This window comes from Aythya marila (genome assembly GCF_965140915.1).
Source record: "Aythya marila genome assembly, chromosome: Z".
Lineage (NCBI taxonomy): Eukaryota > Metazoa > Chordata > Aves > Anseriformes > Anatidae > Aythya > Aythya marila.
This window is the reverse complement of record NC_139080.1, coordinates 49392703-49407835: the sequence shown is the minus strand read 5'-3', so window position 1 is coordinate 49407835 and position 15133 is coordinate 49392703. Positions and strand designations below refer to the sequence as shown.

The following is a 15133-nucleotide window of genomic DNA, read 5'->3' as shown; positions in this document are numbered from 1 at the left end:
GCAGGACCCAGCACTTGGCCTTGTTGAACTTCATGCAGTTGGCCTCAGCCCATCGGTGCTGCCTATCCAGATCCTCCTGCAGAGCCTTCCTACCCTCGAGCAGATCGACACACGCGCGTAGCTTGGTCATGGATGAGGGTATTACAGAGGGACCGGCCCCAGCACCGAGCCCTGGGGGACGCCACCAGTGACCGCCCCCCGCGCCTTAGCCCCGCCCCCTCTGCCAGGCCCCGCCCCCTCCCCATAGCCCCGCCCCCGCGTCGCGCCGCGCCGCGTCCCCGCCCCTCTCGCGGCGGTGTAGGGCGGCCGGGGCGGAAGCGGCCGGGCGGCGGCGGCGGCAGCGGCCATGTCGGCGGCGGTGGGCGTGGGTCAGCAGTGGGTGCTGGTGGAGATGGTGCAGGCCTTCTACGAGGTGCGGGGCGCGGCGGGGTCTGCCTCGGCTGCGTGCGCGATCCGCGGTGGGCTCTGATAAAAAAATATGTGATATATATGTGTGTGTATATATGTATATACATGTGTATGTATATATATAGCCTATAAATGTATAAATATATATGTATATTTATGTATAGGGCTTGATTTCTGTGGCGTGGATGCGACACAGCGCGCCGTCCTTCTGCTTGGTTTCCTTCCGTTCACGGGCGCTGGGTGCGTCGTTTCGCTTTATTTGCAGGTCAGAGCCCACCTGAAGTGGGAGCTTTTCCACCAGAAATGGTCGGTGCTTGGGAGCTTTCCTGCTGGTTGGAGGTGCTGTGCGCTGAAGTGTGTGCTCTTTGAGTCTTACAAAAGCAGTAGGCACCCACAGCGTGGACTGTGGCCTTGCTGAAATGGAGCGATCAAACCTGTCGTGTAAACTAGGTGGCAAGTAGCGATGCTGTAACTCCACAAGGACTTTAAACGGGCTCTGCTGCTAGAGACAGCGGACATTCCTCCCTCCCAGCATCCAAGGAAGCTAACTCTAAAATGGGTGCTGTCGGCCCTGTTAGGTCTCCTTGAATACAGCAGTAGCTGTTGCTACTGGTAAGCTTTGAGTTATAAGAACCTAGGGTTGGAGTTGGCATGTGTAGACGAAACAGAGCTCTTGGGAACTGTCCATTGTGAAATTCTTCTGCTCGCACAAACACTGGTGTAGCCCTGAGGGGGAGTATCTGCAGTGCCTTTACTCTCAGCGTTTGGTTGATGTGCATGTGTGGAACTGGGACTGCTTATCAGTTTAGACTGTGCCATTAAAGAGTAATGATAGAGAGTAAGTCCATTTGTGCTGGAGTTAACAGCTACATTTAGTAGTTGTGAAGCAGTACGCTTTCATAGAAACGTAAGTTTTAGTGAAAATACGTTCTCAGCTGATGATCAGCTTCGATTTTCTAAGACTGTAAGTGGTGGAGTATAAATTGACAAAATGTGAAACTGATTCAAACAGAACTCTGTTTAGACTTATTTTTGTGCTTTATTTTCAGGCTCCTGCTTACCATCTTATTTTGGAAGGAATTCTAATTCTGTGGATAATCAGACTTATTTTCTCCAAGACATATAAACTTCAAGAGCGATCTGATCTAACACCTAAGGTAAGGCAGAAAAATATTTTGCTTTAGAGAAACAGTTGATGGCTACTGATGCATTTGGCTTTGAACCACTCACCTGCAAAATCATAAATAATCCAAGTTTTCCTTAGGATTTCAAAGGATAAGCTTACTTTTGAGCAATAAATTGCTTAAAAACTTCAGTTCTTGCCTTTAAAATAAGCATCAGGTTTGATAGTCTAAGAAATACTAAAAATCAAACAAAACAGATTGATGCGACCATGATGAGCTAGGAAAAGCTGGCATTACCTCTACTCTATGGATGGCTTTGTTTTAGAAATGGACACTGTATTAAAACACTATAAGAGTACAAGGATTAGTAAAATAGTCTGTACATGTGGCATTTGCGAGTCATAACTCTTTAGAGTTGACAGTGTTAGGTGAGTTCCAGAGAACGTTGTAGTGTAATGGCGATTAATTCCTTTTTACAATATATTTTTCTCAAAGAAAAACATAGTTCCTTTGTATAGGCAGGAATTTCTTCCTGACTTGGAGGTGGAGTCGATCAGGAGTGAGAGGAATTTGTTTTGGAGATATCCCTGGACTAGTTTGTCCAAGGCATGGTCTGCAGTTGAGCTTGCTGGTTATATTCAAAGAATGACTGGATGAGCTCTCTGAATGTGAAAACACTGAGGTGGGTAAGGACTCATTTGTTTTTCTCAGTTAAAGATGCATTATGGCAATGTATCGCAGTGTTAAAACCAGCTTGTAAGTGTGAGGGGTTGGTCTTAATGGTCTTAAGTCCTGTATAACCAGCAAGCTTAGACTGGTATTCTTCATGAGTAGTACAGATTATGGAAATTCCGTAGTGGTAGAGAATAAGGTTTATGAAACTGATTCTTGGGTGTTTTTCCCTCCTCACTGCTGTCTGTATCATGTGCTTGCAGGGGTTTTGATCTTATTCTTCCAAAGGATATACATTACGTGTGAGCTTTGAAGAGTAGTGTCCTTCAGGATCAAGTGAACAGGATGCAAGGACTGTGGACATGAGCAAAATTGCAGGACGTGTCTGCTTTGTGGGAGTATTTATTAAGCTTAGAGTATTCTAAGGAACTCTTCAGCGTGTAGGTATAAGTAATATTGGAAGTGAGAAATGAATTGAGCAGGAGTCAAGAAAGGCCAGGTCAGTTCTGTGCATGGGAGGACTTGAACTGATTGTCTTTGTTGGCTTTATGTGTTAAGACTAAAGAGTGAGTATGAAGGGGAGTCCAGCATGGTCGAGTATTGAGTGCTCAGATCATGTAGGAAGACATGCTGCAACTTTAAAGTAATTTCTGATTGTCCATTCAGAAGTTGTGATAGTTCATTCAGTAGAATTTTCCTGCATTAAATGGTTTTGATCTTTGGTATTTTAGAGGGTAACTTTTTTTTTGGAAGATTCATTCTCCCTGCAGTTTATGTTGGAAAGGGCTCTTTGCTCCTCTTGTACAATCGGTGATGTGAAAAAGCTGAAACACATCTTCTCCTTAACAGTGTAGGAATTACACATGGGTACTTGTTATCAGTCAGTTGCAGGTCATATCCTTCATTCACTGACAGCCCATTTTGCTGAAGCTGAGGTGTTAAGAAAGTGCTGAGATAGATCTGGAACAGCGGTATGTGGTGGGGAAAAACTATGCTGTATCTTTTTAAATGGGAGCAGTGAGCAACTGAGAGAAGGCGCATTGCAGTTTGCTATAACTTCATGGGAGCAGGGATTGAGGAGGGGGTCAGGCGGGGCAAACACTTTGAAATGGCTCATACTTAGTAACTCCTGCTTTTGAAGGATGAAAAGAATGATGGTCACTGGCAAGACAACAGGTAGCAGGTTTTCTGAAGAACAGAGGCAACATAAGCTCTTGTTGTGGTGCTTCTCGTGAGATTCATACAAACTTTCCTGATCTTGAGAGGTAGAAAGGAATGTAAATGCTAGGGAAAAAAAAACAAACAAACAAAACACTAAAATCATCAAAAATTGCAGTGTACTTATGCTGGATACGTTACTTCAAAATTGCAACACATTTAAGCCTAGAAGAAAACTTGCAGTCTTCAGAGCTGCATTACTGCAAAGGGTTTGACTTGATGTTAGAGATCAACACTTCTAGTTTTTTCTTACCTGTATCTGGTATTTCCTGGGCAACCTGCACAGGGTGTGTCTGCTTAAGCAAGAGATTGGACCAGGTGACTTCCAGAGGTCCCTTTCAGTCTTAACCCTTCTGTGATTTTCATGGCAAAAAGAATAGTATAGGGCAGTGCTTTTTGGTCTGATGGTAAGTTCAGGTTGTATAATGTAGCTGTGAAAATAGCTCTTATTTTAAGCAGGGGAATAGCTGGGAGAAGGAAAGAAAAAGAAAAAAAAAAACACCTTAATCTTCACTAAAAATCCTCATATAGTTGGCATTGCTTTGTTTCATACAGTGTGGGATGAGCAGGTTTCTGTGTGTGTTGCACTACATGCAGTAACATGCCAGCTGCGCAGCAAGGCAAGTGCTAATTTGCCCTCTGGTTTGATTCATGCAGCAGTGTCCAGCCTCTGCCACACCAGGTAGAGTGGCTCGGCTGTTTGGGTGCAGGCACCCAAAGTGCAACCTGCAGTGCAGGCACTGCACTGAGCTCCACTGTGTGAGCTGAGCTACCTATATGTCAGCCAGTTATGTAATGATTCTTGGTGCTTTGCTGTGGCTTACTGCTGAGGATGCTGCCAGAGGAGAGCTGGTTCCACATAATAAATATTACCAAAGAATACCACTATTATGCAGCCATCTAGCATGATCTGTCAGGACCAGTCTGTCCTGGGGAACCAGAAGTAGATGTATTTTGCAACCTAGTGAACTTAGGAGTCATGCTTCTAAAACAGTGAAGAAATCCATCCAAAGGTGTCTTCTGGGTTTAGGCAGGTGTGTAGCAATAGTACTCTGAAACCTAGTAAAGGAATCAGCTTTCAGACTGACTGACTGCCAACCTTTCACAACAGTGCTTGCAGGTATTCCTATTGGTTCTATACAACAGTAATAAAACTCATGAATCATCAACTAGAGAGCTGGAGAAATTCTCTGACTGTAACTTCTAGATAATTTGGGATCTCAGGAGGTACAAATAAATAAATCTATGGCCAGACGTGGTGCTGGACATACAGATTCTTGTGGGCTTTTCATCCAAAATAAAATATATCGAAAAACAGCAAAGTGCCATTGAGGGACTACAGTGGGCTGAAGGAGATTGCATTCCATCATTTAGCTACCAGCTTGCTTGCCAGCCAACAGCCATTTGTACAAAAAGAAGCCCTCCACATGCTTTTTGCTCTACGGTAAATGATACTGAGCTTCTCAGTCTACTAAGTTCTACTCAAGTTCTACCAAGAGCCTGCTTGTGTATGTGAGGAATAGCCTTTTTCCTCTAGTTAAAGAACTTTCATTACAGCAGTAGCATGAGAACAGTTTTATTAGAACAATATTAGTCAGGAGACTGGAAAGCTTCTTTCAGAGAAGCATGTTGGATGCATGGCCGGGAAATACTGTAGGCTGTGAAAGCTGTCTCTTGCACGTAGAGAGTTCAGGAATTGACCGGGTGGTGTTGAATAAAGAAGAGCAGATGCAGCAGCTTCTGGTAAAGGTTTCCAGTTCTTTTTACCTACAGAGAATCTTGGCTAAAGGCATTTACCAATTTATGGTGTGATTCTGTAAATACCAACAAAATCAAGAATTATTTGTGGGCTGGTATGACTGCAAATAAGAAAATTAATTTTTGCATGTTGACACAGATGCATGAATTATGCTGTTTCAAGACAGCTCTCTACTAGCACAAGTAATTCCAAAAAATAACTTGTTTAAATATAATATGAGTTGGATGTGTTTACACCAAAGTATTTCTCTTACGCAAGATACCTGGTGTTTAAAAGTAAAAACCCACCAACACCGCCACCAAATCAACCCAAAACATTTTATATATTTATATGTATGTATATCTAATATTTAAACGTTTATATAAATATTATATAATTGTTTATTTTATATAGCATAAAATAAAAACATGTTTATATTTCCCCATACAATATTCATAAAAAATTATTTTAGCATTTAAATCTTAACATAAAATGTATACAGTTATATAAATTAAAAATACCTACAAAGGGGAAAGAGGAGGAGCTGAGAGATGAGTTCACTACTGTTACAGCCAGAGAGAGGAGAAATTGGAAACTTTCTTTTTTTTTTTTTTCATCAAATGAGTGTTTTCAAGTACAGTGAACTGAAGAGAAATAAGTGAATTAAGTGTATATTGAGGATGTTACTGTGTGAATTAAAGTTTGGTTTCTCCATATGCTTGAAAATAAATGTTTATATTGATCCGAAATTTAGTGTGAATTTAGAAGGTGCAAGATAGAAGTTCTGAATGTGGGGTCACTGTTTGAAAGCCTCATTTGGCTGCCTTTTTGGTCAAAAGGCAATGGTTGTGATTCGTGGAAAGGCTGGTGTACTGAGATAGGTGGTGAATGGAAGAAGGAAGAGGTATGGACTGGCCTATCTGCAGCATGGATCCCTTTTTTATGTTGAAACTGGTACTCATTTCAGTCACAGACATCTCCAATCTCCCACCATAATAAAATAACTTTTACCACAGAAACTTTTGGTAAACTTACACCTGTACTAAGTATATGTGAAAACAGAAGACATGAGATACGAAGATGCAGATGTTTGTTCCTACGTCTATCAGAAAGCAAAATGATATAATGCAATGGGTGAGGAGAATGAATGGGAGATGGAGTTAGTGAAGTGCTGTTGTGGAGAATGAGGATTAGTCTTCTCTTGTGCGTGTATATCCAAGGGCCCTAAGGGAACTTGCAGATGAGGTTGCTAAGATGCTGTCCATCATAGTTGAGAAGTTGTGGTAGTGTGGTAAAGCTAGCACTGACTGGAAGAGGGGAAGCATTACCCCCATTTTTAACGAGGGAAAAAAAAAAAAGACCCAGGGAACTGCAGGCCAGTCAGTCTCACCTCTGTGCTTGGCAAGATCATGGAGCAGATCCTCCTGGAAACTAGGCTAAGGCACATGGAAAATAAGGAGGTGACTGGTGACAGTCAACATGGCTTCAGTAAGGGCAGGTCGTGCCTGACAAATCTGGTGGCCTTCTACTATGGGGTTACAGCATGGGTGGGTAGGGGAAGAGCAACTGACATCATCTACCTGGACTTGTGCAAAGCATTTGATACTGTCCCTCATGATATCCTTGCCTCTAAACTGGTGAGATGTGGATTTGATGGATGGACCACTCAGTGGGTAAGGAATTATCTGGGTGGTCACACCCAAAGAGTTGTGGCTCAGCGTCCAGGTGGAGATCAGTGATGAGTGGTGTTTGTAGGGGTTAGTACTGGGGCCGGCGCTGTTTAGTGTCTTTGTTGGTGACCTGGGCAGTAGGATGGAGTGCACCCTCAGCACATTTGCTGATGACATCAAGCTGTGTGGTGTGGCCAGCATGCTGGAGGGAAAGGATGCCATCCAGAGGGACCTGGACAGGCTTAAGAGGTGGGTCTGTGCAAACCGCATGAGGTTCAACAAGGCCAAGTGCTAGGTCCTGCATATGGGCTGGGGCAATCCCAAGCATGCTGCGTGATGAGAGGATTGAAAGCAGTTCTGAGTAGGAACTGAGGATGTTGGTGGATGAAAAACTGAACATGAGGCAGCACTGTAAGAATACAAAAGGTCGTAAGAAACACAAGAATGTCATGGACCTATTAGAATGAGTCCAGAGGAGGGCCATGAAGATAATCAAAGGGCTGGAGGACCTCTCCTATGACAACAGGCTGAAGGAGTTGGGGTTGTTCAGCCTGGGCAGGGAAGGCTGTGGGCAGACCTTGTAGCCGCCTTCCAGTACTTGAAGGGGGCATACGGGAGAGCTGTGGAGGGACTCCTTGTCAGGGAGTGTTGTGACAAGATGAGCAGTAACAGTTTTAACGTCATATAGTCAATGTTGCTTTGTTTCATACAGTATGGTTTTGCAGTAGCATCAGCAAGTCTGTGTTGGGACTACTTTGTTGTGGCCTTCACCTTAGCTTTATACCCATGTTGCTTTTGCTAGTTTTCACGCTGGATCATTTTCTGAAGGATGCTATTGTCCTCTTTCAAGACTGCCTCTACTAACAAAAGGAACAGGAAGGTATTTATGCCTGGGAGAGGAATGTACTGTACCAGCTATGGGCTTACAGCACTGTGGGTCGGTACATCTAGTGTTAAATTACATTTTGGATTTTTTTTTTAATAGCAATATGGTATAGAGATTCATGTTACTATGTTTTGATCCAAGATCAGGATGCCAATCTCTGTTTTGGATCAGCAGAGCTTAGCATACAGAGTTAGGATTGTTGTTTCACTCAGAAGTTAACCTTAATTTAGGTACTACTTTTCCACCATTTTGGTACTATGATACATGTTAATCTTTATACGGTATATCATCTGGTAATCTTCTACCATAGGGTTCTGAAGGTATTTGCTGAATCTTTTTGAGTGTGAGGTTTACAATGAGCTACAAAATAGTTGTCAGTAGTATCGATGGACAGTTTGATTTATTAATCGTCTGTCTCTGCTGCTTTGTTGTTTGGATTTTTTTTAGTTGAAGCATTAAATCTGGTGTTTGACGTGTGTGAATGGCGCAAGTACAAGGCAGATGAGTAAACCCAAGATTAATGCTTAGCTCTTTCCTTAATATATGAAGCAGCATTTCAGTAGATGTACAGGAACTGTGTGCGGGGCTCAGGTGATCTCTCCTGCAGTCACTAAAGAAACGGAGCGCTTTTTCCGATATGTGTACCCACATCAAAATACTGAATAGATTTAACTGTGTCACATGTGTTAATGGCATTTTACTTCCTTTAAAGCATGTGCCTCATGGGTAAAATTCCAGTAAGAAATCTAACATGAAAAAGTAAAACAAAAAGGTATTTAAACGACATCTGCAAAATATTAGAAATACGGGCTACTATGCTCATATAAAAAAGGTATCTATTCTGAAATACAGGGCCATTGAAATTTCCATTTGTGCTTTGCAGTAGACCTTTGTAGATCTCGTGGGTTATTCATTTATATACTAGAAGTAACTATAAACAAGATTATGCATTATTAATGTCTAGAAGCCAAGTTACTCATTTAGTTAAAAAGAAAGTGATGAAAATACAGGAGAGTAAACATAAACTGTTTCATATAGTTTCCTTTTGATTTTTACTGTCTTAATTTTTTCTTTTACTTTGAAGACTTGGAAATGTGTATTTGATAAAGAATTAAAATAGAGAATAATACTATTGAGCTGTTCTTTTAAGAATCAATTACAGCTCTCGTATTTTAGGTATTAACATAAGTAGCCTTAAATATTGTACTGCATTTTGAAATAATGGAAATGTAGCACCGTTGTAGTCAAAATTAATTTGTTAACAGGTATGGTACCTGCTGTTATACTAGTAAATAATCCTCTTGAAAAGTTCTGCTTTGTTGGTACAAAGAACAGTTTTGGTGTTATGCCTTAATAGTTACAGATTTGACCAACTATTCTAATGCAGTTGTCATGCTGGTCCAGAGCATGTCCTTCAGAAAGTCATTTAACTGAGACTTTCTGTGTTGCTTAAAGCACTTTGAAAATGAGTGTGCATTGCGTATTCTTCCATGGTTAGGTGGGGGATATGCAGTTTAGCAGTTGCTGCCATTTCTTGATCATTTGGCATTTTATATTATCTATTGTGTCCTGCTTATGTTTGTATTGTTTTGCTTAGCATCTTAATGCCACAGTTGCTTAAACAGCTCAGTTGAAGACTTGAGAATGTGAAGTGAGGCAATTTATATTCAATTATTATATAATTTGTGTTCAGTTACCCACTAGAGGAAGACTTGCATAAATAATAGATTGAGAGAAATAGTATTGATTAAAATATGGCAAAGACATCAAGTTAGTATCTGTTCTTTTTACTATGATATCGTGAGATCTTTTTTTATGTACAGACACAATTGGGGTATCTTTCTTTACGTGCCTTTCTCCTTGAAGAATTCAGAGACTCATAGTTAAACACACTAATACCAATCTCAACTGTCTCAGGAAGCTGATATGCAGAATATGTCATTTCTCATATAAACAGTTGAAAGTGCTTATTAGAGTACAATGACTTTTCTAATGGAAATCCTTTTTAAGTAATACTTTTTTCCCATTCTTCAGGAAAAAGAAGAGTTGATTGAAGAATGGCAGCCAGAGCCGCTTGTTCCACCTGTACCAAAAGATCACCCAGCTCTTAACTACAATGTTGTTTCAGGGTAAGTCTAATCAAAATAAATGTTTCCTCATATCAACTTGATGTCCATATTGTTAAGCATATATCTAACAAAGAATTTCTATATTCCTAGAAGCTTATATAAATTAATTTTTAGATGACAGAACAGAATTTACCACTGAAGAGGTGGTCTTACTTTTGCGATCTTACCAAGATTATTTTATTAAAAAAAAAGTCTTTCTCATTTTGAGTGTTTTAATGTAAGATTTTATTTTTGTTTTTAATATTGAGGGGATAGTTTTATCTTCATTCTGGGTCTGTATTTTTTTGTAGTATTGTATTTTTCCCAAATATTAATGTTTACCAACTTTTGATTAAGTGGTGCAGAGAGAAGAAAGCAATTACAAAACACTTGAAAAGAAACTGTGGCTAGGTACTTGGCACTTCATGCAAAGTTGTTTTTAATGTGGTAGATTTGGACAAACAGAAGTGGGGGGTGCTTGACAGCAAAGGTGTTTTGAGAGCACTGTCACATGGGACAGTGTTCAATGCTTTGCACAGACAGATGATGTCAGTTGCTCTTCCCTTATCCACCAATGCTGTAATCCCATGGGAGGAGGCCACCAGATTTGTCAGGCATGATCTGCCCTTGGTGAAGCCATGTTGGCTGTCACCAGTCACCTCCTTATTTTCCATGTGCCTAAGCATAATTCCCAGGAGGATACTGAATTTGTTAATATTGGTAGTATTAACATGCCTCGAAACTAAACTTCGACTCATTGGGTGGTAAAGAAATGGAAAGAGGGAATCTTGAAAATGCAGACTGTCTTTTATTATAGGAAAAAAACAAAACATCTACTGTTTGCATGTAAATGCTGAATGTTCATTCATAAGAATATGTCTCTAATTTATTTCTCAGTCCTCCCACCCATAAAATCACCGTTAATGGCAAAGAATGTATAAACTTTGCATCGTTCAATTTTCTCGGACTTTTGGATAATGAGAAAGTTAAGGTGAGTTCTTTCAGTTACCATATATTGTGTGACTATTCCTATTGTGTGTTACCTTGAAACTAAGAATTACTTCAGAAAGCACAAGCTTTGTCAAGGAAATATGCTGCTGAAGTAGTAAGGAAAATAAATAGCACAAAATTATAAGATTTATTAAGTTTGCCTTTTTACTAAAATTTTACCTTTGCACGCACTTATGGCTAACCAATTATCAAGTTAGAATATAATGTCCTCAATCAGTAGAATACAATGAATGTCACTTTTACCACTTGTTCAATACAAAAGTCAGTACATTATTAAACTTACTGTAAAGCTGGTCATGTTGCATGATGACTTTGCAGTGTGAACTGTATAGAATTAGTCAGCTTTTGTAGGAATATATGTTTCACATAATTCTTCTGTGTTAAAGAGCGCAGCCCAAGCATCTCTGAAGAAATATGGAGTTGGTACTTGTGGACCTAGAGGATTCTATGGTACTTTTGGTCAGTATTTTTTACTTAATCTACCTTTAATAGTTTTCAGACTGATGTAAGTTCACCAAAGCAGTCCTGTATGTAAGAAGCAAATTATTACTGTGTAGAACAGTTACGCTTTCACACAGTGTTTACTGTAACTGGTAAGGATTAGTAGCACTTATTGTTGGTAGTTTTGCTTCTTACTCCTTTTATAAATTTTCTTATTCTTTCTTACTTTCTAATGATGGTGTTGGAGGAGAGTTACAAAGTTAAATATTGTCTGTTTTAACTTAGGTCACCACAATAGACGTGAAAATAAATAAATCAGAAATTTATCCAGCGTGGTGAATTTCAGTGTAGTTTACAAATATGTTTTTAAGTAGACCGCAAGAGGGCAGTCTGGTATCTGTTTTCGTTTCTAATTTTTCATTGTTAAGTGTATCTAGTGCTGTAGTAAGAATGAAGTTTTCCTTTACTCGTGATTTTAATGTTGTAATTGAGAGTTTTTATGATGTGAGAGGGTGTTACTGAGTGTTTTCTTAATTTGGTAAGAAGAAGCAAGTTGTTAAATATCAGCCTCTGGAAATAGTTCTTTACAGGCATTTGTATTATGAAATACCGTGTGGAAGCCAAAGAGTAATAAATGAATAACTGTGCAGTTGCAGGCTGAAAACATCAGCTTATTGTCTTGTGAACTTTTTTGTCTCTTCTCAGAGGTGATGGAATTGACAGCGTTTGTACTCAAATGACTTTGTAGAGTTGGCTTCCTTTAGCCTTGAGTTGAATTCATGACTGACTTTTTCATTAATCAAGCTAGACCTTTAATTGATCATGTAGTTGCTGTACCTGTTTTGATTTGTTATATGTTTATATATCAGAACAAAGTTGAGTCTTTGACAGCAATCTTACAGACTGTTCAGCATTCTAGATATGTAATTCGTTTCTAGAGAAGGCAGCCTGCTAATTATCAGTGATCTTTTATGAAGCTGAATTACTTTATTAACCACAGCGAAGCATTGATCTGTCAGAATTCATATAAGGTTTCAAAAACATTGAAAAGCTCAAGGAAATTCGTGGGCTAATGTTTCTGCACTTTTGAGTTCAGGTTAATATCAAGAGTTGTGAAGTTTTTAATTTAGTGCTTCTTTGTAGTAAGTTTTCAGAATAGACTAGTTAAAAGTTGATTTTCTTGGTTAATTGAGAGATTGTTTGGCTTTTTTCCTGCCCTCTTTATAGCTGTAATCCTAAGATCCAAGCTGTACACCATTAGTGTTTATCTGAATTACTGGTCATTAGCTTCTGCATTTTTTTGATAAATGCCCCATTTTACAAAACAGGGCATGTAATCCATGGTGTTGCTGCATGACATCACTAGTGAATAAATGATGTTACACTACATTACCTTTTCTGTGAAAGAAAAGGTTAGAATTGGCTTCAAAATTGAGACAAGGCTGCTATTCTTCTTGGATCCCCAAAAGGCTTCCCATTTCTTCTTGAGTTTAAACATTCTAAGTATTGTAGGCTTTTGAATTTCTGATTGAAACGTTTCTTGCTTGAGTACTGTTGTATGCCTCAGGATGTTCTGTGTGCTGTGCTGTTGGTAAATGAGTTATGTTGTGTCCAGAACGACATAGCTTACTCTTATTGCTACAGTGATTATTAATTGTTCTCACTCAGAATTATCTCCTTCTAGGGGTTGGTATTTCTTATCAGTGTTAGAGACCTCTTTATTCTCTCTGCCTGTTTGCAGGGATTTTATACGTTTAATGAGTTCCTATTAAGAAATTGCTGTTTTGTGCTGCATACACGAAAAATGCAGCCATGCCTTTATCCTGTGATAACCTTGAAGTGTTAGTATATTCATACAGGACTGAACCTGCATGGCAATATTCTGTTCAGACAGGTGAGATACAAGTATGTGAGGGGTGGTGGTGTGTTCTGTTTTTGTTTTTTTTTTTTTAAGGCTCTTGTTGATTGCCTGGCATAATTTCAGCACCCTTCAGAACTGGGAAGATCAGGAAAGGCCACCAGATAAAATATATAAAAGGAGATGTGGGTTTTGGATCTCAGTGCTTCTGCTCTTGGCTTGCATGTGAGCACATGCTAGATTCATTCTAAACTGGTCCTTCACAGCACTTTAAGACTGTAGTAGCTTTTTTAACGTTTCGTAAGTATGCAGAAAGATGTTCCAGCCGTATCTTTGTCTCTACAGATATAATCTAGGTAGTGTTTGCAAATTTTATGTAATGTAGGTTAATCCAAGTGATGTAAAGGAAATAATTGCGATGAAGAATGGAGGGTCAAGTAATACTCTGTTTTTATCATAGTAGAATGTTAGTAAAATGTTAACTAATAGAGCTGTAAGCTTGATGATGTATCAACTTTGTGTATGGTATATCTTGCTCTGACTCATGGTTCTTGCTTTCTATAAACTTAAATGTTCTGCCCTTGGCAAAATTTACTAGGCTTGTAAATTTTTCTTTCCTTAACGTGAAACTGATTGTATTCACTATCTGATTATTGCTGACAGTACTTCTTTTGCCCACTGTTTTTACTAAGCTTTCCCTCAGTGTAATGTTTGCTCTTGCTGAGTAAAGCTCTATGAAAAGCTTGAAAGTTTTCATTTTTATCTGTGGTGGCCTCTTCATCTCTTTCAATTTATTGGTTAGAGAAAGTGGGTGGTCTTTTATGCTCAAGCAAAACATTTTTCCCTGTTGGATATCAACAGCTGGTTCAGTCCTTGTTTCCCCTTAGTCTTTATTTTTGACTGGTGAGGCTTAAAAAAAAAAAAAAAAGAAAACGTTTTGGGCTGAATGTTGTTTATATCACGTTTTATTTGCCACAAGGCCAGCCTCCTTTTTTGATGCTTGTTGGCCAGAAGAATCACAGAATTGAAGGGGTTGGAAGATCATCGGGTCCAGTCGAAAGATCATTGGGTCCAACCCCCCTGCCAAAGCATGTTCCTTAGAGCAGGCCGCCCAGGTAGGCGCCCAGATGGGCCTTGAATATCTCCAGAGAAGGTGACTCCACAAACTGCCTGGGCAGCCTGTCCCAGTGCTCTGTCACCCTCACTGTGAAGAAGCTTTTTCGCATGTTGGTGTGGAACTTTCTGTGCGCCATCTCGTGGCCATTGCTCCTTGTCCTGTCCCCACAAACCACTGAAAAGAGGTTGGCCAAATCCCTCTGTCTCCTGCACCTCAGGTATTTATACACATTGATGAGATCCCCTCTCAGTCTTCTTTTCTCCAGGCTGAACAGACCCAGGTGTCTCAGCCTTTCTTCATAGGGAAGATGCTCCAGGCCCAGTATCATCTTTGTGGCCCTTCACTGGATCTTTCCAGGAGATCCCTGTCTTTTTTGTACTGGGGAGCCCAGAACTGGACACAGCACCCCAGGTGTGTCGTCAGGGAAGATGTTGAACAAGACCGGACCCAGCACCAACCCCTGGGGAACACCTCTAGTCACAGGTCTCCAGCCAGACTCGGTGCTGCTGATCACTGCCCTCTGAGCTCGGCCAGTCAGTGTGTTCTCAGCCCACCTTACTGTCCACTCCTCTATCCCACACTCTCAGCTTTGCTATCAGGATGTCATGGGAGACAGTATCGAAAGCCTTGCTAAAGTAAAGGTAGATGACATCCACTGCTCTCCCCTCATCTACCCAGCTGGTGATGCCATCGTAGAAGGCAATGAGGTTGGTCGAGCATGGCTTCAACTTGGGAATCCATGCTGACTACTCCTCATAACCTTATTCTCTTCCAATTGCTTGGAGATGGCATCCAGAACAAGCTGTTCCAACACCTTTCCAGGGACAGAGGTGAGACTGACTGGCCTGTAGTTTCCCGGATCCAAAAAATATTGTTCTGGAG

At 40.3% G+C, this 15133-nt stretch overlaps 1 protein-coding gene across 1 annotated transcript in view; it reads left to right on the top strand.

Annotated features, from left to right (window-relative positions):
• Nucleotides 1-277: 277 nt before the first annotated feature.
• Nucleotides 278-15133, top strand: part of SPTLC1 (serine palmitoyltransferase long chain base subunit 1) — a 35590-nt gene continuing 20734 nt past the window's right edge. The window contains exons 1-5 of the mRNA XM_082784018.1: nt 278-412; nt 1458-1565; nt 9751-9845; nt 10722-10815; nt 11222-11294. Of these exons, the coding sequence (XP_082640144.1) occupies nt 347-412; nt 1458-1565; nt 9751-9845; nt 10722-10815; nt 11222-11294 (436 nt within the window). The 5' untranslated portion in view covers nt 278-346. The remainder of the gene's footprint in view (nt 413-1457; nt 1566-9750; nt 9846-10721; nt 10816-11221; nt 11295-15133) is intronic.